Below are 26,622 nucleotides of genomic sequence, written 5' to 3'. Positions count from 1 at the left end.
CCCAGCCCTCTGGCTGCAGGTTTTTAAGCCGAAGCTGATACCGGTGATCCTTAGAGAGAAGACAGAAAGAGAGGAGACGATTTGCTGGTCGGATGAAAGAAAAGCATCTCTGCTGGAAGAAATATACTGGGACAAAGTCCTCGGTAGAAGGTGACGTGAGAGGCCAATACAAGGTATGTGTCACTCTGCTATGCACAGTTTCTTTGTGTGATGGTTCCCTGGAGGGCAGGTTGAGGAGAGGGGCCAGCTTCTTAGAAGCCACATGGTTAAGTTCTTCTTCCTAACTACAGATGCAGGGGGTCTTGGTGTGCTTAGGTGAGGAAAAGTTCACTGCCAGAGCTGAGGCATTCTTTGTTGTTGCTTTTATTTGTTCCAGAGGTTCCAGTGTAGAAACTAGCTGTGGAGCTCTAGCTGACGACCTGCATGTGAGAGAAGGGACACTAGAAAGAGTGCATAAATAACTCCCGCTTCTGCTTGCAGATGCTGCTGCAGGGAAGAGGCTGCACTTGCATCCAATCTCTGCATTCCAGACCGTTGATTGAGATGTGGTACAATTTGGTTTATGAAAACCCTTCCCAAAGTGTTTTTACAGCTGTTATTTTGTTTAACGTAGAATTAATCTCCTCTGAAGTCAGTAGGACTTTTTGCTGTGTTTAGGGTTGCAGCCATGCACTGAGTTTAGTGAGGCTGCCTTCCGATCAAAGCTCTAAAGCGTTAAAGCCTCAAATCACATTTGTTAACAACCCGTTGCAAAACAAAAAGTACAGAACACAGCAGAAAGAGCAGTATCTATGCTTGCTTTGCCTCTTCCATCTTTCTTTGCCCCCATCTGTCCTCCCCAGTCATGAGAGGAGGGGTAGTGCAGAACTCAAAGGAAGTCCTGTGTAGAGAAAGAGGTAAAACAAAAGGAGGCAGATGTTAAAAGGAGAAAGATCTGGGACACAAGGCTTGGATACTGTCTTGCATTGTTCCTGAGGGAAGTTAGAACTTGAAAGGGGTTGGGAGGAGGGGGGGCTGTTCAGCTCAGGTCTCTGAAAAGGTTTCTCCGGCTCATGGAGCATGACATCAGAGTTTTGCCCTCTCACACCTTCCAGGCACACAAGAGAGAGTGAGACACTTGCAGGTCACAGAAAGAACAAAAATCTTGGGTGAATTTCCCTGGACCAGGGGTAGGGAACCTTTAACACTCAAAGAGCCATTTGGACCCGTTTTCCATGGGAAAAGAAAACACTTGGAGCCGCAAATAATTTTTGACATTTAAAATAAAGATAACACTATATATATAGGGGTTTTTTTTTACCTTTTACTCCGTTCATTCTGAGAAGCACATGGATGCACCCACCCTGCTGCCTGCAGGGCGGGCAAGGATGAAGCCGGTGGTTCGGCCTTGCCGGCCGCCGGGAAAGCGCCCACCCTGCTCCAACAGGCCAGGCGAGAGGGGAAGCCCACAGCGCAGCCCAGCCGACCATGGGCAGTTGTTGCGTCCGCCCTGCTGCCTCCAGGGCAGGCAAGGATGGGGCCGGCGGCTCGGCTCGTGGAGCCACAGTGCAAGGGCAGAAGAGCCTGGACCTTGTGAGGGTTTATATGCAGGAGGGAATACTCCTCAGGAAAATGCCTACGCTTTCTGTGTGCAGGGAAATTGGCAGGCATTGAGTTCTCTTTTGTCTCCCTCTCCTCCATCAGCAACCTGTTGTGCCAATATTAGGCGAAATCTACACAGGGAAGTCTTGACTCCCCCCTCCCACCTTTGCCTTTTAATGACCACAGGTGAGGGTTGTACATTAGTAGGTAGCTATCATGGCCAACGCATTAGAGAAAACAACACTCAGAATGCAAACCCCATACAGAATTACACCCTTCTAAGTACACTGAAGTCAGTGGGTTTAGAAGGGTGGGCTTAAAAGGACTGCGCTGCTACAGAAAAGTCTTTCAGGCTTTTTATGAATGTGTATGGTTGCACAAAGTCTTACAACAGTAATGATTAAGCTTTTGAGCAGGAGGAGAGGGATGAACAAGGAAGTGTCAGCTACATAAGGGGAAATTTCAAACAGAACTGCCTGTCCAGAAATCCATGTCAATATATGTTGATAAGGGGACTGCAGGTCAGAAAAGTTTTTCAAGGGCTTCAGATTACTGTTGTCTGTCCCTGTCATTTTGGACATCAAGTATATAAAATAGCAAGCTTCTGTGAGCAAAATTATTTTTATTTATTTTTATATTTATACCCTGCCCTACCCCCAAAGGGCTCAGGGCGGTTTACAATAGCATAAAGCCTAAAATCATACATAAAATTCATTTAAAAACCTATAAATAACCATCAATAAAAACAAATAATTAAACCATTTAAAACAATCTAGCTAAACCCCCCAGATGGTGAGACATAATATTAGGTGCAGATCTTGTCTGGATTTTCATCTGCCTCTCTGTTGATCTCTTTAAGTATAAATAACTGCAACATGCATGAATTGAGCTCTGTTTCATGTAAGATTATGTTCTTAGTCTTTTCTGCTAGACTTCTTTTTAATTGTTACTCTCTATAATCATCTTTGCTAGCCTGTAATAAATTTCCCAGTTCCCTGTTGTGCTATTACAGAGAGATGCATTAATGGTTTCTTTGTTAAAGGCATAGCAGACAACAGCCAGGGTTACTTGCCTTATTGTGCAATCAGCTTTCTGTTCATGCAACTTTTATTTATTTATCATTCATTTATATCCTGGTTTTGGGACCCAAAGTGTACAATGTTTTCTTCTCTTACATTTTATTCTCACAACAACCCTGTGAGGTAGGTTAGGCTGAGAGTATGCTCAATATTCTACCCAAATATCTTGTATTTCAATTCTGTCGAGGAACAGCAATGAGATTAATAGCACTATTCAAGTCTAATTTTCATCATAACATTTTTAATTTTGAAGGTCTTGGAGTATTTGACTGTTATATTGAATAAAGCAAAATATAGGTTTTTAGTAGCATCCCCAGAGAACTCGCAAGATAATGTAATGGTCAATTTTTCATCTAAAACGTTGTGGCATGAAGAAATACAGGTTTTGAAATTAGGACTTAGTTTTGTCCCTCATCCCTATTGTGAATTCTTTCAAATGCAAATTGACCTTTTTAAGTTTATTAGACTTTGGAGGTTAAGGCTTTTTTTGTGTGGGATCAAACAGGCATGCAAGTTAAGACGCTTAAATACAAATCACATTTTATTCCCCCAATAGAGAACCCCAAAATACAAGGCTTTGTGAATTTTAGCACAATTTTCTGATATTAAACACATTTATTCAAGATGGTCCCTTGAATAAGCCTTTGGACAAAATGCAGAAGTAACCAGCTTGCGTTGACTTATGGCAACCTTGTGGGCAAGAGATGTTCAGAGGTGGTTTGCTATTGCAGGTCTCTGTGCAGCAGTCCTAGACTTCTTGATCGTCTCCCCTTTAAATAATATCCAAGGGCGACCCTGCTTAGCTTCCAAGATCTGACAAGATATGGCTAGCTCAGACCATCCAGGTCAGGGAACTTTGCCTTGAGTGTGTGTATGTATGTGTGTATGCTGTCAAGTCACAGCTGACTTATGGTGACCCTGTGGTGACCCTGTAGTGTTTTCAAGAGGTTAAACTTTGCTTTACTGAGTTATTAAACTGTCAGACATATGAGCCAATTTTGGACTTAGAAGGGGCAACTCTGCTTAAAATGTCACTGGCAAAGTTGAAATTAGTATGATAGCCTTGCAGTCTTTGGGTCATCTTACCTACTCTTCAACTGTTTGCTTCTCAGTGGGTTTCCCCCACAGTTTGTTGTTTAAAGTGTCCCCAGCTGAGCCCAACTTCCTTGTTCTATCTGTGGGGAAGTTGCCTGCTGCCTGGGGGGAGGGGGGGTGTTGCCTTTGGTTTGGCATTAATTTGCCATACCATGTAAAATTTAGGTCAGTTTCAAGGATCTATTGCTCAAGCAATAGACCCTCAGTGTGAAAATTTAACAAAAAAATGACCCTTTTGAGCCTTCTGAAGTGGTACCTGGAAGAACTTCTGCTGTGAGGGCAGGGAAAGCCAGAAGAAAACCTGAAGAAAGTGAAATGCACGTTGATTCCCTTCACTCTCCCTGTGAAGGGAGAAGAAAAGTTGCGCTTTCAGAGGTTTCAGAACCATGGAAATTCTCAGATATGAGGCACGGTGAGTTCAGGAAAGGGGGAAATGTGTGCCTATCTGAGAATCCAATCTGAAGGGAATGAACACTCAATGCAAGGAAAATCACAAAAGCATAAATAGCCTCTGTATTCTGCATTATCTCCAAGCTGATTTCTGCTCACAACCTGGTAGGCTTGGACTATGTTATGAACATCAGTGGTACATAAAACCCAGGACTGTGAAGTTGTGTCCTAACAATAAGAAGCTGGATCCACAATTCCCAAAGCTGGGGAATTGTGTAGACCATGAGGGAGAGGCAGCTGATGAGTCCTCTTCTCTCACTTCTGAGGATGACAAGAGGCTGAAGACGCTAAAAGGCCTCGCAGCTGAACAAGCGAGGGAGGATGCTCTGACCTGCAGGGATGCTACAGCGTACTTTCTTGTCCTGTTAAGCAGTCTGTTATTCATTGCAAGGAGAGCCACTTTTTCCACCTGAGGACAAAATAAACTACGCAGTGCCCTCTGGCACTATAGTGGGAAAGCAGCTGTTTGCTGTTGATGCTTCTTAACTTTAGAGTTGGAATTGGTTCCTTCAAAGCAAGTCCTTTCCCTTCAGTCTATTTATGAACATCCCCAAAAGTGATATTTTGATTTCCATTTAAATTCAGCCAGGCAGCACCCTCATGAAGGGAAATGTGTGCCCCAGCTTACTCTTTCATGCTTATGCAGCTGTTTTTCCTCCTTTTTAATACTGGATTATACTTGGACCACGGGGAGGAAAGCCTGGCTATGAAAACACATAGCAGCAGCCAAAACTAGTGAGCCAAGAGTCATTGCTATGGCTGCATGGCTGAAGGTGACCTTATTTTGGTGCAGAACCCAGCCTTATCAAGCATTTGCAGGAAAAACCTATCACTCAGCGGGGAGAACACATCCATTGCATGCATAAAATGCACAAGCCCCATGGCCCCTTCAGTATTCTGCATCTCCTGTTGAATGGATCCTGGGTAGCAAGTTCAGGAAGGGTTTCAGCTTAAACCAATGAGAATACGACAGCTTCTTCTGTTCATATATCTGACTGCTGAAGGCTACATGGTTGAATGGTTCAGTATATTTGACTGACATTGAAGAAAGCCATAGAAGAAAAATGTTAGGAGTGTGGCCTACCAAACCATGACCACACAGCACAAAAAACCCCACAGCCGCCAGTTGATTCCAGCCTTGAAACTCTTGACAATGCAGTGGCTTGGGTTGTTTGCTTCACATGAAGCTGCATTATACTGAAGCAGACCATTGGTTCATCAAGGTCAATATTGTCTACTCTGACTGGCAGTGGTTCTCCAGGGTTTCCAGCAGGGGTCTTCTGGATCACTTACCACCATTACAGTTGGATCCTCATAGCTTCTACGATCTCTGTAGCTGTCTTATTGGGGTGCACCCTTTGACTCATCTACTGGTGGAACATGGTAGTCTGTCTTCTGTGTGGACTGATGTGTATGAGTGGTCATGCCTTGGGAACTGGTTGGCATGATTGGGGGTGGGGGGGAGAAGATTGAACTGAATGGTGTTTTGATCTCTTTCATCTCTGTGTTCCAGTGACATGTGGCTGCCAAACTAGACTTCCAGCCGCGTAAACACTGTTATATTCTTCATGCAGCAATGGTTGTGTGGTTCCCGTTAGATACAGCTTATCATTCTGAACATCCATGTTGACAAGTAGACAGGAGCCACAGCCAAGACTGGAGCCTTGCGACCTTTAGGTCTGCACTGCTCTGGAGAGATGCAGATAGGGGGACTATTTACACTGAAAAAAGGGAAAGGACTGGGCTTGTTTGGTTTTCATAAGATTTGTTAATTGCCTAAGCACTAGAGGTAATGTACGTAAATGTAAGATAAGCTGCTCAGCCACCCAGAAATAAAAACAGAAGGGACAATGTTGAATCCTGTCCTTTGCAAATGAGTTTCTTTTTTAAAACTCTGCCTGAGGTGAGGTCTCTTGGGAAATGGGCTTTGAAGCTGCAGGGCCACCTCACAGAAGGATCTGGTGACAGGCCTGGCAAAATTTAACTTCATATGGAAATGGAATCCAAATTGAGACCTGTCAAGCGGATCTTAAAGACCAGGGAGATGCATATAGCAAGAGTTGTGCTGGTTCACCCTCTATGTGTGTGTGTGTGTGTGTGTGTGTGTGTGTGTGTGTGTGTGTGTGTGTGTGTGTAAAAAGCCAATACTTGGGGGTGGGGGGGGAGGTTTAGCAGAGCCCTCTTCCTTCCCTTCCAATATATTTAGAGTCTTTTTTCTCATGTAATGCAGATTCACTTGTTATTTTAAAAAGGGAAAAGAAAGAAATTTGGCAGCACAGGATGGTTAAGAGAAGCATGGACATAGGGCATGGAGTTCTCAAATGAAGCAGAGAAAGGTCTTTCCTCCTGGCTCTAGCCCCTCACCTGAGATTTCTCCCTGAAGATCCTGAGAAGGCCAAAACCTGAAGCTTCACATCAGACATTGGGATCCCTGCCCTCCTGCCTTTTGTGTGCAATACAGAGGATCAAGTATGTTTGTTGCTGAAAGATGTTCTCCATTGATTCCTCCATACCAGTGGTATACAATATCTTTGTATACAAAGATAAAACTATGAAGCAAGCCAACAATTTTCCTTTTGTATAGATCATGGGAAATCCCCCCACCCCACCCCATCATTGACACCAATGCCCAAATAGTCTGAGGCAAAGGATGTCCCTCCTTCCAGGATTTCAATTAGCTTAGATCCTTTGGACCTGTCCTGTTAGAAGCAGTCTGTAATTTCCCTTGTTGTGGGTTTTAGCCCTGCATGATCTGAATATTCTGTTTGATTTTTCCGGCTTGGAAACGGGGCATTCTTGCCTTCATTACTCACACAGATCAGTTATCCTTTGAACCAGAGTGATTGCTAACAGCTAAGCAGAATGTCTCTTGTTTTGTGTTTAAGTTCAAATACTTTCCTTGACCAAGATCCCTCTCCTATGAATCACTTCTAAACTGCATTAGCATAAAAAGGGACTTGAGAAGGGATTTGATCCTCTGCCTACCAAGTTGATCAAAACATCTTTGTGGGCACAGTGTTAATAATATTCACACCAACAACTGTGGGAGGGGCAAAATTATAGCAGATGCAGCATTTAGCAGGGGAGGGTGAGAGGAATACTTTTCTTTTCTTTTCTGAGCTAATATTGTTGTGCTGCATCTGAATTATGGGTGCCAAGGTTCATATCCTGTTTGGCCTTAAAAGACCTTAGTTTGGCCTTGAAAGTGACCTTAGAGTCTCCTCTTTCCATCCTCAGTTGCTTCCAAAAATGCACCTCAGTTATGGCAGCAGCAGCAAATGGTGTGAAGGTGGGTGGCAACAGCATCCAAAAGCTCTATACCTACCCTGCTCATTACCACCACTGCCCAATCCCTCCTCCTTTTCTTCTATAATGTCTGCACAGAAGCACAGATGTGACAGAGATCATATTTCCTCCCTCTTCTCCAGGACTGGCAATCTTCTTTCCACTCCCTTTCCTAGTTTAATTGTGCTTTGGGATAAGGAAAAAAAAGTTAAAGGGTCTAAAGGGAGAGGGGAGAAAGTGCAGACCTTAGGTCTCCCCTCCTTAATTAAAGGCTGCTGGTATGGTGTTCTAATGCAGAGTTTCCTAACCTGCTGTTCAGGACCAAGAAGTGGGTTACAAAAAGTCTCTGAAAGTGGGTCACAGACTAACACACACACCCCACACACACGATTGTCCCTGCCTTTTCTATTGCTCTCTTTTGTAATTTGGAAAACTGAATTTGATCCTGGAAACAATATATTCTATGTCATACATACCGTAAATTGTTATTTTTCTTTACTGCATACATTTTTGGTCAAGTAAAATGTGTGCTGATGAGTTTCTTAGAACCTTAGGGGGAATTAGAGTGGAATCCTGGAGAAGGAGAGGACGGTCAGAGGCTGGAATCTAACCTCCTGGTGCAAAAGCTGTGTATGTTGAAATGCTCTGTGCCAGGGGTTTATAGTGGAGGCAACTGCTCCCTTTGTGTGACAATTGTTGGTTTCTCAAAAACATCTGGTTGGCCACTGTAGAAAGTGGAATGCTGAACTAGATGGTGCCAATGTCAAAAACCCCTATCTGGGTCACCATACCAAGTAACTTTGGACGTGTGGGTCACCTTACAAAAAAGGTTGGGAACTGCTGTCCTAAAGGATATTCCACCCACAGCAACCTTACAGTTTCCTCTGAGAGCAGGATCAAAGGAGGTTTTTCTTGGAACTGACTTAAAGGAAAAAGCCCCCTTGTGGGCCCATGAGTCGTGCTCAGAATGAAAATGATATTGTGTGATTGCTCTAGTTTAAACTGGAGACTTCCTGTGTTCCATGTGGGGGGGGGGAGTACCATTTTGGAAGCAACCTTACAGAGCGATTGTGAAGCTCAAAGACAAAAGCGCCATCTTAACTGATCGCTCTCACATGTTTTGGCTGGAAAGTTCTGGAATTTTTAAATTTTTGTTATAAACAAAAGTCCAGACTAGACCGGTCTTAGAAGCTAAGGAGGGTCAACCCTGGTTAGCATTCGGATGGGACACCACCAAGGAATAGCATGGTTGCTACACAGAGGCAAAGGCTGTAGTCGACCCACGTGGTCAGCGTAAGAACGAGACGAGACGCGGAGATAACATCTGGTGGAGATCGCCAGCAGCGGGAGACCGGAGGTCCGTGTTCCTAGCGAGTCTCCCGTCTGCCGGTTCCTGGCACCTTTTATTGTTATTCTATCGGGGGCGTGTAGGAGGGAGGACCGGGGGGAGTTCCGGGAGAGCGGGAGGTCGGGAGATCATCATGTGATGCGTGATCTCATCTGGCTACGTGCGGAGAGGAGCGTAAGCGTCTGAGCCTAATCCTCACCTGGGGGCAAGACCATTGTCCCTGCGCCCGGTGATTGAGCCAGGCAGTTCATGACCCGTGACTCATGGGGGGATGAGGAGTGGGGGTGCGGTGCGACCAGCAAGGCCGTAGGTCCGTTGGCGTCCCAACGTTCTACCACGGTGCTGCTGGGTCAGCAGTGCATCACTACAAAGGCAAACATGTGAACATCTCTTGCCTTGAAAACTCTATATCGGGTCATCATAAGTCAACTGCAGCTTGGTGGCAAAAAACAAACCCCCCACCCCATTCATGAAGTTTATGCAGAACAGGCGGGGTGGGGGGTGGGGAAGGCAGCAGGTATATAGCCCAATCTTATCAGCTCTCAGGAGCTAAGTAGGGTTGATAATTAGATGGGAGACCATCAAAGCAGACAGTGCAGAGGAAGGCAATGGTAAATCATCTCAGTTTCTTACTTGCCTGTTGAAAGCCTTTTTGGGGGGGTTGTAGCAACTTGGCAGCACTTATGTAGGTGGAACAAGCAGAGTACTTCCTGTATCCAACAGGCAGATGAGTCTTGTACTATGTGTAGTAGAGAAGGGGTTGGTCTGAAACATGGGAGAGGATGTGAAATAGTTAACTCAGTCAGTTGCTTCAATAACAGCCCTGGCTCTATTTAACTAAAGCCCTTTTGTTCTTTGCTTTGCTTTCTAGCCTCTGGTGACTAATTGATTTGTTATGCTCCCATCCCACCAACAGTTTTCTAATTACCTTCATCAGCTTTGCTTTAAACTGCAGAGGCTGAATTCTGTGTTAAAGGTGAAATGTCTCTTAAATTGTTGGCCTGATATTGAAGAGCCTCAGAGTTCTGTTACTCATCTGCTACAAGCTGGCTTTCCTGTGGAATTTGATGCAGAAACTGAGGTCAAAGATGTTCATCTTGCAAACGATTTTTGCACTTTATTTGATTGTGGTATTTGATTTCCTTGAATAGGCAAGAAAAGTGATTGATTTGTATTGTTGTGGTATCTCTCATTGTGATCCTCATTTATTCTGGTGTGATTAGCATAATGCCACCTGTGTTCTGAGATTTATAAACATGTCTTGAATAGGATCACTAGCAACTCAGGGTGGATTTAAGGACCTTTTCCTGGCAGACTACATGTGTAATTTTGTGAGAATCTATCTGATGAAATCTTTGAGCCTCCCCCGTTTCTACTATAGCATTTCTCAGTTAAACAGCACTTATATAATGAACTTGCGGTTGCACTGCATCTTGGGCATTGTGGAATATACAGAAGGTACCTTTTTCAAAGTAGTGATGAATGTATGTGCATGTGTGCAGAATTTCCTTTCTAAGTTTCATCCCTCTGGAATTATAAATGCTTTTTTAAAAATTAACTTTTTGAGAGGCAGGTAGTACATAAAACTTCTGGCATGTGTAATGTTTATTCTGACACGAAGCAAAATCAGATTTCAAGTAAATGTTTCCAGAATTATGCTTTCCATAACAGTCAGGATGGAAGAGCATCATAATATGTGCATAAATTTATGCAACCCTTTCAGTGTTCAAAACAGGTCAATAATATTATTCTCACATTGCAGGTGGGAGGCTAGCTACAGACACCTAGTGAATTTATGACCAAGCCAAGATTTGAACTAGGCAATAGCACTTTCCACATAATTCTTTAGTTTCTTAACTGCTGTGCTAAGCCAGCTCATATCTAACAAAGCGGAAGTTTATCTGATGCTGTTTGCCAAATGTAGTTTCCACTTTTTTTATCAGATAGGGCTTTGTCAATAAACTAATCAGAGACATCCTGCAATGTGAAAGGTACGGTAATCCTTACATCTTCCACTCAGGACAGATGATTCTCATGCAAAAGTTAATATATGCAAATGAACAATACTTGGAGAGATTGTTTCCTCTTGGAAGAGTGTTCCTTAAAAGTAACATTTTAACAATGCAGTCCTAAACAGAATTATTCCCTTCTAAACCCATTTACTTCCATGGACTTGGAAGGATATAACTCTGTTTAGGACTGCACAGTAGGTTGTTATTTTGTTCTCTTTACTTCTTCAATTTTAATCCAGGCTTACGCATTAGGCCCCAAGTATATAGAAAATGTTTAATTAATATATACACTAACAAGCATTTATGTTAATTAGGTTCTTCCTCCCAACACATAGGGGCAGTTCTAACCCACTGCAGTAATAGAACTCTTATTAGCAGAAAGTTCCTTGACTGGGGGAGAGGATCTAATTACCAACTTATAACAGTTTATAATGCTTTAGATATACATCCTTGCCCTAGTCAATAAAATTGGTATAAATATTATTACCTCACATTGCTTTTGGCAGCTTGCAAGCACCAGTGGACCTCTGCAGAAAGGTCTTTTTGCCACTATAAGTCTTACCTGTAGCCACATCTGTGTACAGAACAATGTTGGGATAGTGAAAGACTTAAGGGGGGAAAAGGGGAAAGCACTCATTCTTTCTTGGGAGAAGATGGACAAGCTGGCAGCTGCCACAAGGATCAGTTGTTTCCGTGACTACGGGGGACCTAAAGAAATGAAGATGGCAATATTTTTAAAATGCAAGGGTAGAAGCCCAAAGAGGAGACCTTTGGGAGCCTTTGGGAGGCTTTTGTGGTTACAGAGAAATGAGTCAAGGAGGCCAAAGCACCAGTGACCAAGACAATCCACAAGCCGCACTTCTCAGGCCAAGTAACCTACTTTCAGCAGCCAGCCAAAGGGAGGGAACAGGATAGGAACTACAAGCCTGAGGCAACACTATAAGATAGGTTAAACTACTTGAGTGGATGAGTCTAGCGTTAAATCCGCCTGTAAACATTTCTGGACTCCAGCGACTGCTCTGCTTTCAGTGCTTGAACCAGCAAATCTTCTCCCAGCCATCTGCTGTGTGTTCTATTAATGTTTGCAAAGCTCCCACAGCGAAGCTGTTTTGCTTGGTTCATGTGTTTGTGATGCATGACCTGTCCTCCAGGTGTGGATTTGTTTTATTAGAACTTTATTAGGTGTTGTCTTCTTCCTTTCCCCCTCCTTTTTTAGATTTTTTACTTCTGGAGGGGAAAGCATGACCATGAAACTGGAACAGAAATTCTTCCCACTTTTGCTGCTGTTGGGCGCAATCACTGCTTTCCAGTGCCAGGTAAGGCTTTGCCAGCATGCCACTATTTTCTGCTGTGGTTTCTCTCCCCTTCTGCTGCCACGCACCTTGGCGTGCCAGCAGGAAAATGCTGCTTGTGCCGCAGATTTGGGTTTCTCCAAATAGTAGGCTAGGATGAGACATTTTTGCTGGGAACCCCCTAGTAGTTGCTGTGTCCAACTCTGGCCTTCTGATTTGAATTAAGTGCGTGAAAATGAGCCCAGAAAACTAGAAGGGTGTTTGGCTGCTATCTCCTGTTTGTGATTCAGTGACTAAGAATTTCCACAAAATCTTAAGGCCAAGGAGGGAGCTTTTGCTTGAATGAAACGTTCAGGAAACCTCGGGAGATGCAGACATAAGTAAAGGTCCTCAGGAGACCTCTGGGTATCCTTGACTTTTGTATCTACAGCACAGAGTGTTTTAACTCATGTCAGATCCAGGTGATCCCCAGGTCCCACCTGAATGTTGGCATCCCTAGTTTGAAATCTGCCTCCATCCTTTTCCTTTGTGTTCAAAAGAACAGGATTAGAAGCTTACTTTTGTAAGCGAAAAATGAACATTCAGGGAAAGGATAGACCCTCCTTAAGGATACACTTATAACTAATTGTTCTATAAACCAGTTTTGGTTAATTTTTTAGAAAGGTATACAAGTTGCTTAAACAAAAAGGCAGTTTGAGGCCTATAAGCTACCCACGCTCAGTTCTGAACTGGCTATGCATTGTACTCTGATGCTACAGATCTATGCTGCAAACTGCTCTTGAGCTTGGAAAATAGTGGTAGTCTGTAAGTGACTTCTTATGGTGGTGGGATTAGGTTCATGGTGGGATTCAGGTGGATAGGAATTGCCTGTGAGAGTTAAGAAAGGTGGTGGGAGGGGTTGGGCAAAGCTTACTGGAGTGGGAGCTAGGGGACAGGACCCATCTCCCACACAAGCAAAAGGGGACCCCATTGCAAAGACTGATCTGAGCTAGATCTAAATGTACTACATGCTCATAATGTCTACAGCTGGATTCTTTCCCCAGAACATCTCTGGTTTTACAATTAAAATTAAGCAAATGTGGAAATCTGTAGCAGTGGATTAAATCTGGAGTTTCAGTATATGTGACATTCTTTTCACAAGAGGTATGGGAAAGGATACCGAGAGCTGTATAGAGGCTAGGAAGAAATGAACTGTGTAGGGTCAGGGACAGGCAGCAGTATTGTGGACAGAGCAGGGACAGCTGTGTCTTGTTATGAGATACAGTTGCAATTATAGAGCTCATCTCATGTTCCCAAATTTCAGGAATTTCTAGAGATGGCCTCTTGACAAGGTCTGTTCTGTTGCAACAAGGCAGAGCTCTTGAATTGTCTGTTTATTTACAAATGTATCAGCAGAACATACTGAAAAAAAGCAGGCTCCTAAAACTGGCACCTCAACAGTTAATCCTGCTCCAGATTCCCCAAAAAAGGAGTCATTGCAGCTACATCTGCCTAGGTTGTCTCCAAGATTCAGCTCTGCTAAATGTCCTAGCATTCTTTATCTGTCTTATTTCATACTGCTTCACTAATCCTTCTGCTAGTTGTTGTGTGTGACTTTCCAAAGACCATTGATAGATTTTCTAGCCATTGAGGTTGCAGGTTGTGCAAACTAATAGTGATATACCCAGTCACACTAGTCAAGACAATCACATTTAATCACCAGCTTTGGAATAGCAGATTTTTAGACTGATAGATCATTTCTGGTTAGTTGTGTGAAGTATAATTTGTGTGATCAGTTGTGAGGTACTGCTGGCAGGGGCTGATGGGAATTGTAGTCCATAACATCTGGAGTGCCAAAGGTTCGCCACCACTGCACTAACATGTTATGTGGACCAACATGCATAGTGGGAAGGAAGGCAAAAGTGGGCGACAATATTGGATGAAAGTTAAGTCTTAACATTCCACACACTCAGCTCACTTTCCCCTAGGAAAACACAAGTATGCATGCAGAATTTTACATTCATAATATAGAGAAAAATAACACTTTCTGCCCCACCCATGCCCTCCCCAGTTGTTTCAACTTGGGGAAAATAGCGCAAGGGGGAAGAGTGGAATCTTTCCTTGCCAGGTGTTGTGGTCCCAATTTGAATCAGATCCTGGGGTTCTTGAGTAAATAAATTCTCCACCGCTGCCGTGGGGTTGTGGGGGAAATGAGTCAGTTCCTGGGAACTCTGACCCGACTGGTGGACAAACATATTGTATAGTTTATCTCTGTTTGTGTTGAGTAACAAGAATCTACGAAGATAAGCTTGGGGTGCTTGAATTGTGGTGCTTTATGCATATATTGTTTGTCTGAATGGGCACCTTTATTTGTAAGTCGTCTACTCTTCTCCGTATTCTAACAGCGCTATCTTGAGCAAAGTTTGGCCCTTCTAAGTCCACTGAAGTCAATTAAATTAGATTAAAATCTGTTAATGGTTTTACTGGAATACCACTGGAAGAACTTCTCCCGTCCTGTTGTTTTCTAGCTTGCGGGTTTGATAGTCATTCTTTTCTCTACAGAAATGAGAACTGGAAACGTGTTTTGTTAGAAAATTCTGATCTTATCAGGGTGCAAAATGTTATGTTTGCATGGCAATTCTGTGTGCAAATTAAGAACACCCCTTTGAATATTATTTTTGGATATTTCATATACGAATAATGTGACAAAACGTGAATCTTGCCAAGCATTCAGAAGAGAAGGAAGGCGTTCCTCTTCCCTTTGACCAGAACAAGTATCCCTGGAGAGGCTACAAATCATTTTACACCCCACATACAATAGAGGGAAGAAAAAGCATGACAAAGAAAGGGGGGCCATATGGGAGGCATAGATTGTTGAGAAGGAAAATGGAGTGGGTGTAAATGGAGTTGCAGGGTCTGTCTTCTCCTGAGGTCTTCCTGTTTCTTGACTGCAGCCATATGTAGAGACCCTTCCACACAACGAATTTACCAGCAAAGGGAAAGCTGGCTACGCCTAGCGAACAGAAGTGTTGAATACTGTCGGTGCGAGAGTGGCTGCAGCCGCTGCCACGTGGTGCCTGTCAAAGGTAGGTCTGGATTGTTCATGAGACAGAAATTGGAATAAACTGAGATTGGGTGATGAATGAGATGGTGTAAGGGTGAAAAACTGCCCTGGTTTCCTTCAAATGCTTCTGAGAAATACAGGGGGAAGACAGACAAACATTCCAAGTGATTCCGGCCGTGAAAGCCTTCGACAATTCCAAAGTGTGCTGAAAAATGGTTTCAACAAAGGTTCCTTCCACACAGATATTTTTCTTTGCGTTTGCTTCCAAACTGGAGTGCTGTTTTGAGCATCCACAGGTTTTCCCTGTCCTTGCCATGCTTTTTCTTAAAACGGCTTACTATGTTTTCTGAAGCAAAATCCATTTGCACGCCCTCTGAACGGGAAGGTGCATATTTTCAAAGGTCTTGCCCACATCGACACTTATTTCCCTTCCACCGTCTTCTTGCAGTTGGCATTTTCTCTTTCATGACGCTGATGAGCTTCTGTTTAAAAAATGAGAAATTGCTATGGCACTATAGTGCTTGTTTCTTTAAATGGGTCTATCGGTATACATTTCACAGAGGTACCCCTGGAAGTCTGTTACAACAAAAACAGGGCCTTGTGAAACTTTGAAGCCTGACAGATTTATTATGACACAGAAGCTTATTGTCATAATACATTTTTAGAGACTCCACAAAACTCTAGGTGCTTTCACACGTGCTAAATTCTATGGTTGCAATCCACTTTCTAAGAGCTTATCAATCATTTGCAAGTGTATTTTGCCATTTCATACAGTAAAATCCAGTTGCAAAGTCCATTGAAAGTGCCTTATTTAATGTGTGTGAAAGTGCCCTTGGGATCTCACCAGTATAAAGAGATAGTTCACTGGAGTACTTAGATTACACCAGGAGTGGCGAACCTACGGTGCTCCAGATGTTCATGGACTACAATGCCAATTGGCCATGCTGGCAGGGACTGATGTGAATTGTAGTCCATGAACATCTGGAGCACCATAGGTTGGCCACCCCTAGATTACACAATCCAGATTCTACCATGGAAACCTTACTCTACCATGGAAACTCACTGAGTGACCTCAGCTCAACCTGCCTCACTACGGGGTTGTTGTAAGGTTCAAATGGCAGAGGGAAAAATGATGTAAACCCCTTTGGGTCTCTATAGGGAAGAAAAGTGAGATATAAATATCTAAATAAATTACTCTCTGAAGAACCACTTATGTTTAAATCAAACAGAAGAGATCCTGCCCCATGGGGCTTACCATTCAAATTCCAAGAGGAGGGGAGACAATGACCAGTTCAAGACAAAAGAGCAAAAGGATGCACAAGTGCCATATTGTATTTTTAGGCTTTGTTCCCTTTGGGGATGAGGACTAAGCCAGTTTAAGTCTGCAGTGGAAATATGGGCAGGAGAATCCAAACTACCACATAAGTCGGAAACTGAGCATGCCTGTGTTTGTTTTTGTTGGGCAGCCTGTGCGCAGCATAAGTGCTACAACAGGGGCATCTGCCAGGAGGCGTTGTATTCCCCTAGGCACTTCATCTGCTCATGCCTTCCGGGCTTCTCTGGGAAGCAGTGTGAGATTGGTGAGTATGCCATCTTGGAGAATGATGAATGGGTGCCAACAAAAGAAGGCCTGACTTGAGTTTAATGCTGCGTAGTGGATCTGTGGCGGAGCACCAGCCCCTCTTATTATTCTGTTACAGCGAATGCAGATGCTGCTGGGCTACAGCTAAAGAAGGTTAAAGAAGCTAAAGTTTAGTATGTACAGCCATGAAAACTAGGCCAAGCTGCTTCACTGCACAAAGTTTATCAAGGTCATAGTATTTGACCTGTGGTGGCATGGAATAATACACTGTATTCTCTGGAAGTTAGACCAGGATCTCCTATAGTAGCTTCAGAGTGCATGGGAAAATTACCGTATCTCCAATACAGAACTTCCAATCTTGCACAGTTCTTGCCACACATTTTATAACATTCGCCTGTCATAATCAGGTATAAGTATCCCTCCAGCTCCATCCAGACCCCAGCAGCTGTGGCTCCTCCAGTCTGCTATCCTAATTGAATTATTCATGGTCTGCCAGTGCAGAGCTGACTCAGGAATAGAGGCGTGTGCAGCAATGCCCTCCGTATTAGGGCCCTGCTGTATGGAACTTGCAACAACCAAATGGACTAGCACGAGTGATTCTTTTTTCATATTCTGGTACAGATGCCGAAGCTACATGTTACAATGATGCCGGAGTAACATACAGGGGAATGTGGAGCACAACTGAAAGTGGAGCCGAGTGCTTAAACTGGAACATTAGTGCCTTGGCACAGAAGCGGTACAATGGGCGCCGGGTGGATGCCATGGAGTTGGGCCTCGGCAATCACAACTACTGCCGGTGAGAAACCTGACTTGGGGCTGGTCTGTGAACATAGCCTACCAAATATTCCATCTCTCCTTCACAACCTGTGTCTGAATTGCCCTCCCATATCTAAGCTGGGTGCAGGAAGCTGCAGTTGTCAAACATGGGTCTACATGAATATATTTTTTCTTACAAAATTTGGTTTGGTTTTTGTGAGGCTGTTTTTTTTTTTAAATGCCGAGTTAGCCACTTCGATGGTGCTAAATGGTATTTTCGTACTTTCTCTCTAGAAATCCAGATGGGGACACCAAACCCTGGTGCCATGTTTTCAAAGCAGGGTTGTATACCTGGGAATATTGCACCATCTCTTCCTGCTCCAAGAGTAAGTGAATGGCTCCCTCTGAAGGGAAGGAGAAGGTTTAGACCATGAAAATGGCATTGGGGGAGCAGGTCCTTGCCCCAGGATCTTATAATCTGACAAGGTGAGGGAGAAAACAGATGAAAGGAGGAAGAGGCTGAATCTTCTGTATTGTTCCATGTTCATGACTGGCTGTTTCCTATTAAAGTTGCCATTTTTCTCACTTTTGTCACAGGAAATGATGACTGTGTTTCTGGAAGGGGCACTGATTATCGAGGCAGACACAGCCGCACGGATTCTGGCGCCACTTGCTTGAGATGGGACTCCAAAATTCTCACTAACAAGGTCTACACTGCCTGGAAGTCCAACGCACAGCAGCTAGGCCTTGGCAGCCACAACTACTGCCGGTAAATGGAGTCCCCACTTCCTCTTCGTAGCCCTATCTTTAAAAATGCATTGTGTGACCACATAAAAGCCAACTGGCAGTTAGTTCTGGTGGGTTTTCCGGGCTGCGTGGCCGTGGTCTGGGGGATCTTGTTCCTAATGTTTCGCCTTCATCTGTGGCTGGCATCTTCAGAGGTGTATCACAGAGGGAAGTGTGTTACACACAGGACACAGTCCGGAAAACCCACCAGAACCAGTTGAATCCGGCCATGAAAGCCTTTGACCAGGCAGTTGTTTCTTCTTTGGCCTATAGGAAATCATGTTTCCAAAGGGGTGGTCAGAGTCGTAGCTATCTGAGCAAGCTCTTCTGCGCAGCCTCTGAGAGCTTCCCCAATCTTCAGAGCAACCTTGCAAAGCATTATTGATCTCCCTTTTTATACTTATGTCCCAAGAGTGACTGAAGATATTTTTAGAGTAAACTTGCTTAAAATGTATTGTAATGTATGGCGCCTGGGTCATGAGACTGGTCTATGGCCTCAGGGCTGACTTGGGGATTTTTAACTGTGCTCCACACCCTTAAATGTCTTAGCAGCAGTGGCGTTCCTGCATACAATGGCACCTGGTGCAAATACTGAATTGGATCCCCCTGCAGGGCTACCCAAACTTGCACCCTTGTCCCAAAGTTGTACCCAACCTCTACCTCTCTAAAGCAGCAGCCAGACAGTGAGTGGGTGGGCGGGCCCACCAGGCAGTGAGCAAGCGGGTTGGGTGGCTTGTGGGGGAGGGAGGGAGGAAGGGAGGAGGTGGATTGGCTGGGCTAACCAAAGGCATCTTGGAGTAGAGAGGTGCGGCTGAGGCACCTGGAGGCAGGGAGGAGAATTGGGAGCAGCAAAGAGAGTGGGCTGGCTGGGCACTTGTGAGGGAGGGAGCAAGCAAACAAGCGGACTGGCTGGGCAGCAAACAAGCGGACTGGCTGGGCAGCAAGCAAGTGGGCTAGGTGGCTTGTGGTGGAGGGAGGAAGGGAGGAGGTGTGCTGTCCAGGCCACAAGTGAATGGGTGGCCAGGCAGTGAGTGAAAGCCAGGCAGGTAGCTTAGGGAGAAAAGAGTTGGAAAACCGTAGCCGGCTGGTGCTCGCTCCATGCAAGCTGGGAAGTGAGTGGGCGGGCTTGTGGCTTGCGGGGGAGGGAGGAAAAGAGGAAGTGGGCCAGGTGGGTAGACTGTAGTACCCAGCTTGTGAGAGGAGAGGAATGAAGCATTACAACCCAGGTGAGACAAGGCATGGGTCACATGAGACCCATAAATGTTCCCCCTGGTACACCTGTGCTTACCAGTACTGCATGCCTTAGGGTGCTCAGAGCAGAAAATGGGAGGAGCCACTTCATCCAGTTTCTTACTGCTACTCAGTGCTGGGGCCCATACCCAAACATACATGAATAGATAAAGTTGCCTTGTAATGAACCAGACCCTTGGTCCATCAGGGTCAGAACTGTCTACTTGGATTGGCAGTGGCTCTTCCAATGTCTTAGGCAGAGGTCTTCCACATCACCTACTATCAAATCTTTTAACTCATAGGTGTCAAACTCGCGGCCCACCGGATGTTATGGACTACAATTCCCATCATCCCTTGCCAGCATGATGCTGGCAGGGGAAGATGGGAACTGTGGTCTATAACATCTGGATGGGCGCGAGTTTGACACCTGTGTTTCAACTGGAAATACCAGAGATTTTGGCATGCCAAGTAGAAGCCCTGCTGCTGAGCTGTGGCCCTTCCTGATAAATGAGACGTTCCTATCTGTGGCATCTTGGGAAAGAGTCAACCCCTGAAATATCCCCTTTCTCTCTTGTGTGTATTTCAGGAATCCAGACAATGAAACCAGGCCCTGGTGCCATGTCCTGAAGGGCGGCCGGACACAATGGGAACTCTGCAGTGTGCCTGTTTGCTGTAAGCAAATGCTGCTGTAGTGCCTTCTTTGCCCAGCCTGAGCTATAACTATTAGCTGGTTGCAGCCAGACCTAATGCTATCCACATTACAACAAAAGTAGCATCTCTGGGGCTGATGCAATGTTAGTGTTCTGCTGGTTTAATGATGATTTCTTCTCCCCAGAAATCTTGGGAGTTGTAGTTTGAGCTTGGTCCACACCACAGATCTATAATCAGAGTTCCCCAGAGAAAGGGGACATTCTATCTATCCGGTTGTGGTGTAGATCTGCTCCTAGTCTTCTGCCCAGAACTCTTTCCTGGCAATAATATTAGCTTCAGGGGATGGCATGACCATTGTGCAATTCCTTAAATTTCTCTTCTTCACCTCTACAGCCACCTGTGGATTGAGACAGCACAAGGAGGCCCTGTTCCGGATCAAAGGAGGTCTCTATTCACAGATCCAGTCACATCCTTGGCAGGCAGCCATTTTTACCCGGTACCGCAGAGTACGTGGAGAGCACTTTTTATGTGGAGGGATCCTAATCAGTTCCTGCTGGGTCCTCTCAGCAGCCCATTGTTTTGAGGAAAGGTAAGGAACCAGGATGCTTGATGGGTCTTCTCTGGATTTCCTGCTATCTAGGAAGTCTTCTCTAGATTTCCTGCTATCTAGGAAGTCTCTAAGCAGCAGGGTGACCTGTCATTCAACTACAGTATTCCACCAGAATTTCATAAGCTGAAAGGGAATAGCACACATAAGGCAACATGAAATTGTTCTCAAAATGCCCCTGGAGGCCTGACTTAGTGGAATGGCTTCCAGACATGTTGCTGTCCATGCCTGTTGAATTTGTAACCTCTGACTGCAGCAGCGGCCTTTATTGTAGCATCTGTATTCTCAAGCCTGCAGTGATTTTTGCCAGCACAGGGGGTGCTGTGAGTCCAGCCTTGATAACTGACTCAGCCAGAGCCTGGGAGCACAGACTATGGCCGTGGTGGTGAACCTTTGGCACTCCAGATGTTATGGACCACAATTCCCTACAATTCCCATATGGACTACAATTCCCAATTGGCCATGCTGGCAGGGGCTGATGGGAATTGTAGTCCATAACATCTGGAGTGCCAAAGGTTCGCCATCACTGGACTATGGTCTATCCAAAATCTTAATCCCAGGTTTAAGTCCCAAGAGCTACTCCAGATCACCTGCAGGAGGGACATAACAGCTTACCAAAAGCAGAACATTTAATGTTCCATATTAGCCTATGAATTTGCCTTATACCAAGTCAAAACACTGGCCTGTCAAGGTCATTACTGTCTAATAAGACTGGCAGTGGCTGTCCAGGATCTTGGGCAGAGGTCTGCCACCTCACCAACTAGCAGTACTCTGACCAGGTGGCATAAGACCCTCTCAAATTAAATAAACAAGTAAATAAAAACCTGTTCCTTTTAACTGGAGACGCCAGGGACTGAACCTGAGGACCTTTTGCATGCAGAGGACATTCTGTGCCATTGAACCTTGGCTCCTTGTTTTGCATATGCTATTAAGTGTACTGTGGAAGTCGTTCACTTAGATTAGTATATTTTGTAAAGTCTGCTTTGTTCTCCAGACTTTATAACCCCACTCCTTTGTGGTCTCAAGAAACTCAAAAGTATAGAGCCTTTTCTCCTTTGGCAAGAGATTGTGTTTTCTAACAGCAACACGGGCAGCTGCTTGATGAGTCAGCCCCACAGATCAGTCTAGGCTTTATGACTTCAAGCAGGGATCTTTCCCAGCCCAGCTAATTTGGGTTGCTGGAATTTAAACCTTGGATGTTCTTCATGACACATATATGCTTTTCCACTGAGATATGGCCCTGTCCAAGTCTCAGCAAAAGAAAAAAATTGTTATCGGGAGGACTTTTTGTATTGTTGTGCAAATGCAGCCTGCTAACTGGGGGCTGGGGCATCTGCTTGGGGGCACAAAAACAAGACCCACTCCACAGCAGCAGTATTTTTGGGATGGGTGGGAGTGGCATCCATATGCTCCATGTCACCTGATGCTGCCTCCCCTTTGCCTCCATCACACCTGTGCAGGTTCAGATTTATCTGTTAAGGGTAACATTAGCCTCTTAATAGACCAATAGTAAAGCATGGAATAAAACCATACAAGTTTCAGAAGAATAAAAAGAAGGACATTCCAAGGAAACCAGAAAATTATGCATGATTTATAATTTGCTATAAAAAGGAAGTAAATATATTTAACAACTAAAGGTGAGGTTGTTTCTATCCAAAAACATTTCTGTGCAAAAGTGCAGAGGTCATTGCCCCACACAGAACCCTTCACTTTCTCTGTTGAGCCATTCTGTAGCTTCATTGCAGTTTGACAAAAGTGGGGGGAAGCCCTTGAAAGGACCAAAGTGAGGGCAGCATGCTACAGCAAGCTGCTCCACACCATTTCTGAAAGAGGAGCTTAGCTTTGCTCCTCACTCCCCATAATGCCGAGGGCTGGGATGCCCATACTAATGTTCCTCCTGCTGTTGCCCTGTAGTTCTCACTCTGAACCAGATTAAACTAGGTCCAGTTAAAAGAAGGCAGTTCTGGGAAGACCAGAGCTCAGCGAACACAGCATCATGTGGATGTTCCCACTGAATTTGGGGGGCACGCTGTGTTCCATGCAGGAAAAATCCTCATGTGGAAATAGCTTGCCATGGCGTTCCAAAAAATCTTACCCTTCATTTGGAAAAGTGAAAAGTTTATCTCCCTCTTAATGGCAGGTTCTCATGAACATTCAATAATCTGTTGAGAGGAAGAAGTAGCCACTAGGAGGTAGCTGTCCCTGCCTTAGCCCTCCCCATCCCTGCCCCCGCCCCCAAAGGACAATGAGAACGCCAGCCTTGCCCCAGACACTATGCATAGAGCCACAATTTCTGAGAAATTGCTTCCTCTTCATTCCACAATACTTGCCAGAAAGGCCATTGCTCCTACTGCTAGGACCCTGAGACCACATTAGTGAGGGAAGAGATGCATTGCCACTAGTTAGAATCCCAGTGGTTGCAGATTGGATTTTTAGGTGGCAGGATTGCTTTAATCATTTGCTTCTTAGCTACCTCGAAGAGTATTTGATTGAAAGGTGGGTGACTGTATCTTTCAAATAAGTCCCAGTATGTTTTTTGAATTCCCATTCTCCTTTCTCCCCGATCTCTTAATTGGCAAACCATTCCAAATTTATTTCAAAACCTAGAATATGGAAGCAGAACAGAACAGGAAAACTCTGTAAACTTGTGCAAATGTATTTCATTTGTACAGCTTATCCTAACTGCAGAATTTGGTTTCCCGGTAGTAGAATATGGTATTTCAGCATCCAGAAATTCAGTTTTTCTAGGACCCATAGTGTCTCTCATATATTAATAATCTGTATGTTGACAAGTATTACCTATGAAGTGAGCGCAGGAGAGGATGAGGAAGAAGTTTGCGGGAGACCACCCTTGTGTGTTTGTGGCCAGGCTGAAAGCAGAAAAGCTTCCAGCTCTTACTTCCAACCTCTGTGCTAGGTTAACTTTTCAGATCATGGAAAGTGGATCTAGGAAAGTGGAGTCATCACCTTCAAAGGAAGCGTTACTGAACATGAAACTTGCTGACTACAGTGGAATAATCTTCTATTCTGCAGGTTTGTTGTCAATCGCCTCAAGGTTATATTGGGCAGGACTTCCCGTGTGATCCCCCAAGAAGATGAGCAGAAGTTTGAAGTGGAAAAATATATTATGCATGAAAACTTTGACCGAAACACATATGACAATGATATTGGTAAGAATAATCCCTACTTACCTGTTGAAGCAGATGCAACATTTTCACCTTAATACCTATGAACTCTCTCCCTTCTTCCCCCCAGTTTTGCTGAAACTGAAGTCCCAGTCAGAAACGTGTGCAAAAGAAACAGACACTGTTCGTGCCGCCTGCCTCCCAGAGCCTGGGCTGAAACTGCCCGCCTGGACAGAGTGTGAGATCTCAGGCTACGGCAAACATGAAGAATGTAAGAATGGCTGTGCTCCATTACCCTCCCCTGTAGTAGCTGTGCTGAGGAAAAGCTCTAGACTCAATGGCTGGAATATTTTCCTAGACCACTTCTGTGTTTGGAGTCATCGGTCTCTCATCATGCCTCCCTTTATGGCACCCACAATTCACCATTCAAGGTGGTTGTCTTGGCAAGACTAGAGGCACCCTAGAATGGATTTTGTACTTGCTAAAATTCAGGCCACTTGATTAGATGAAAAGATCACAGGTCTCATCCCTTTTGTAGCTGGAGAAATAGCCTTGGCAATGATGACAACTCCTTAAACAAGCCTCTTTCCTCCATGGCAGGAGTGTTAAACTCATTGGTTGTGTGTCAGATGTCCAAAACTCATTTGGACATCTGGCTGAATATGATATAAATATGACTTAATTGGGGTGGCTAACGCAGCTGGTGAGCCCCCATCATGTTCTCCAGCCTAGATCAGGCTGGGTGTGTGTGCATGTGTGTATGAAAGCTTCAGCTGGCAAACCTGCAGCAGCTTCATCGGCCCAGATTGGCATTGGGGGAGGTGGTTGGCACTGAGAGGTGAGGCTGCCTCAGCTGGCAGGTTTGCTATCTCAGATCAGCATGAGGGGGATTACATCATTGCATCACACCAAGCTTGCCAGGCCAGATTGGCATGGGGGGAGGGGGAAGTGTGACTTGCCAGGCCAGATCAGGAGCAGGGTGGGGTGGCTGCCTGGACTGGGCACCATACAGTGGCCTCCCCGAGCCAGATCAGGGAGGGAGAAGGGCTTTTCTGAGCTGGCTCTTGGGTCTGATAAGCTCTCTCAAGGGACCAGATGCGACCCCCGGGCTGCATGATTGACACCCTTGCCCTATAGCACAGGTGTCAAACTCGCGGCCCTCCAGATGTTATGGACTACAGTCCCCATCATCCCCTGCCAGCATCATGCCACATTCCTATCTGGTTACTTTACTGTTCTGTATGACTGAGCTGTTTGATGTACTAGGAGGACATCTGGCTTTCGTTAGAGCAAGTCAGATCATCTCAGTCCTGATCTTCATCTGCAAGAACTCAAAATACTTCTCTGCTTCATCTCGATTTTTCAAATTTAAACAAGAGGTGGGGGAGGATGTGAAAAGAAGTCATGGAGCTCGTGCAGGGATGGGCAGTTCCTACACTATGTTGCTGCACATTTAGTTTTCTCTCTTTCACCAGTTTCTCCCTTCTACTCGGAACGTCTCAAGGAAGGTCATGTGAGGCTATATCCGGACAGCCGCTGCACACCCCAGCAACTCTCTAACAGGACGGTCACAAAGAACATGTTGTGTGCAGGAGATACCAGACAGCTGGATGATGCCTGCAAGGTAAACCCAAGTTCTAAAAATAGTGGAATTTCTTTGTAGGTTCTGGCTAAAGGTCATCTAGTCACGCACCATGTTTCTATCAGCAAACAGCCAGATGGGTTTCCCAGCAGTTCAAATAATCCCAGCACCTGGACTAGTTCAGGTCTGGAAAATAGCATTATAAGGTTGATAAGGCTAAACCCATTCTCCCATAGTTTTGTAGTCTAAATCTTAGCACAGTGGTGGCGAACCTTTGGCACTCCAGATGTTATGGACTACAATTCCCATCAGCCCAATTGGCCATGCTGGCCCCCCCCCCCCCCCCCCCCCCCCCCCCCCCCCCCCCCCCCCCCCCCCCCCCCCCCCCCCGCCCCCCCCCCCCCCCCCCCCCCCCCCCCCCCCCCCCCCCCCCCCCCCCCCCCCCCCCCCCCCCCCCCCCCCCCCCCCCCCCCCCCCCCCCCCCCCCCCCCCCCCCCCCCCCCCCCCCCCCCCCCCCCCCAGCCCCCCCCCCCCCCACCCCCCCCCCCCCCCACCCCCCCCCCCCCCCACCCCCCCCCCCCCCCACCCCCCCCCCCCCCCACCCCCCCCCCCCCCCACCCCCCCCCCCCCCCACCCCCCCCCCCCCCCACCCCCCCCCCCCCCCACCCCCCCCCCCCCCCACCCCCCCCCCCCCCCACCCCCCCCCCCCCCCACCCCCCCCCCCCCCCACCCCCCCCCCCCCCCACCCCCCCCCCCCCCCACCCCCCCCCCCCCCCACCCCCCCCCCCCCCCACCCCCCCCCCCCCCCACCCCCCCCCCCCCCCACCCCCCCCCCCCCCCACCCCCCCCCCCCCCCACCCCCCCCCCCCCCCACCCCCCCCCCCCCCCACCCCCCCCCCCCCCCACCCCCCCCCCCCCCCACCCCCCCCCCCCCCCACCCCCCCCCCCCCCCACCCCCCCCCCCCCCCACCCCCCCCCCCCCCCACCCCCCCCCCCCCCCACCCCCCCCCCCCCCCACCCCCCCCCCCCCCCACCCCCCCCCCCCCCCACCCCCCCCCCCCCCCACCCCCCCCCCCCCCCACCCCCCCCCCCCCCCACCCCCCCCCCCCCCCACCCCC

The 26,622-nt window shown here is 46.3% G+C and overlaps 1 protein-coding gene across 1 annotated transcript; it reads left to right on the top strand.

Annotated features, from left to right (window-relative positions):
• On the top strand, positions 1–25,659 carry PLAT (plasminogen activator, tissue type). The gene is made up of 14 exons (XM_048513540.1): positions 1–173; positions 12,067–12,166; positions 13,003–13,030; positions 13,131–13,142; positions 15,076–15,207; positions 16,652–16,765; positions 17,389–17,563; positions 17,818–17,909; positions 18,121–18,292; positions 20,126–20,211; positions 20,584–20,779; positions 23,831–23,967; positions 24,053–24,193; positions 25,398–25,659. Exons 2-14 carry the CDS (start codon positions 12,092–12,094, stop codon positions 25,583–25,585), a joined length of 1,548 nt encoding a protein of 515 aa, XP_048369497.1. The 5' UTR covers positions 1–173; positions 12,067–12,091; the 3' UTR covers positions 25,586–25,659.
• The last annotated feature ends 963 nt before the right edge of the window (positions 25,660–26,622 follow it).

Source organism: Sphaerodactylus townsendi, linkage group LG12, assembly GCF_021028975.2.
Source record: "Sphaerodactylus townsendi isolate TG3544 linkage group LG12, MPM_Stown_v2.3, whole genome shotgun sequence".
Taxonomy (NCBI): Eukaryota; Metazoa; Chordata; class Lepidosauria; order Squamata; family Sphaerodactylidae; genus Sphaerodactylus; species Sphaerodactylus townsendi.
This window is presented reverse-complemented; position numbering and strand designations above follow the sequence as displayed.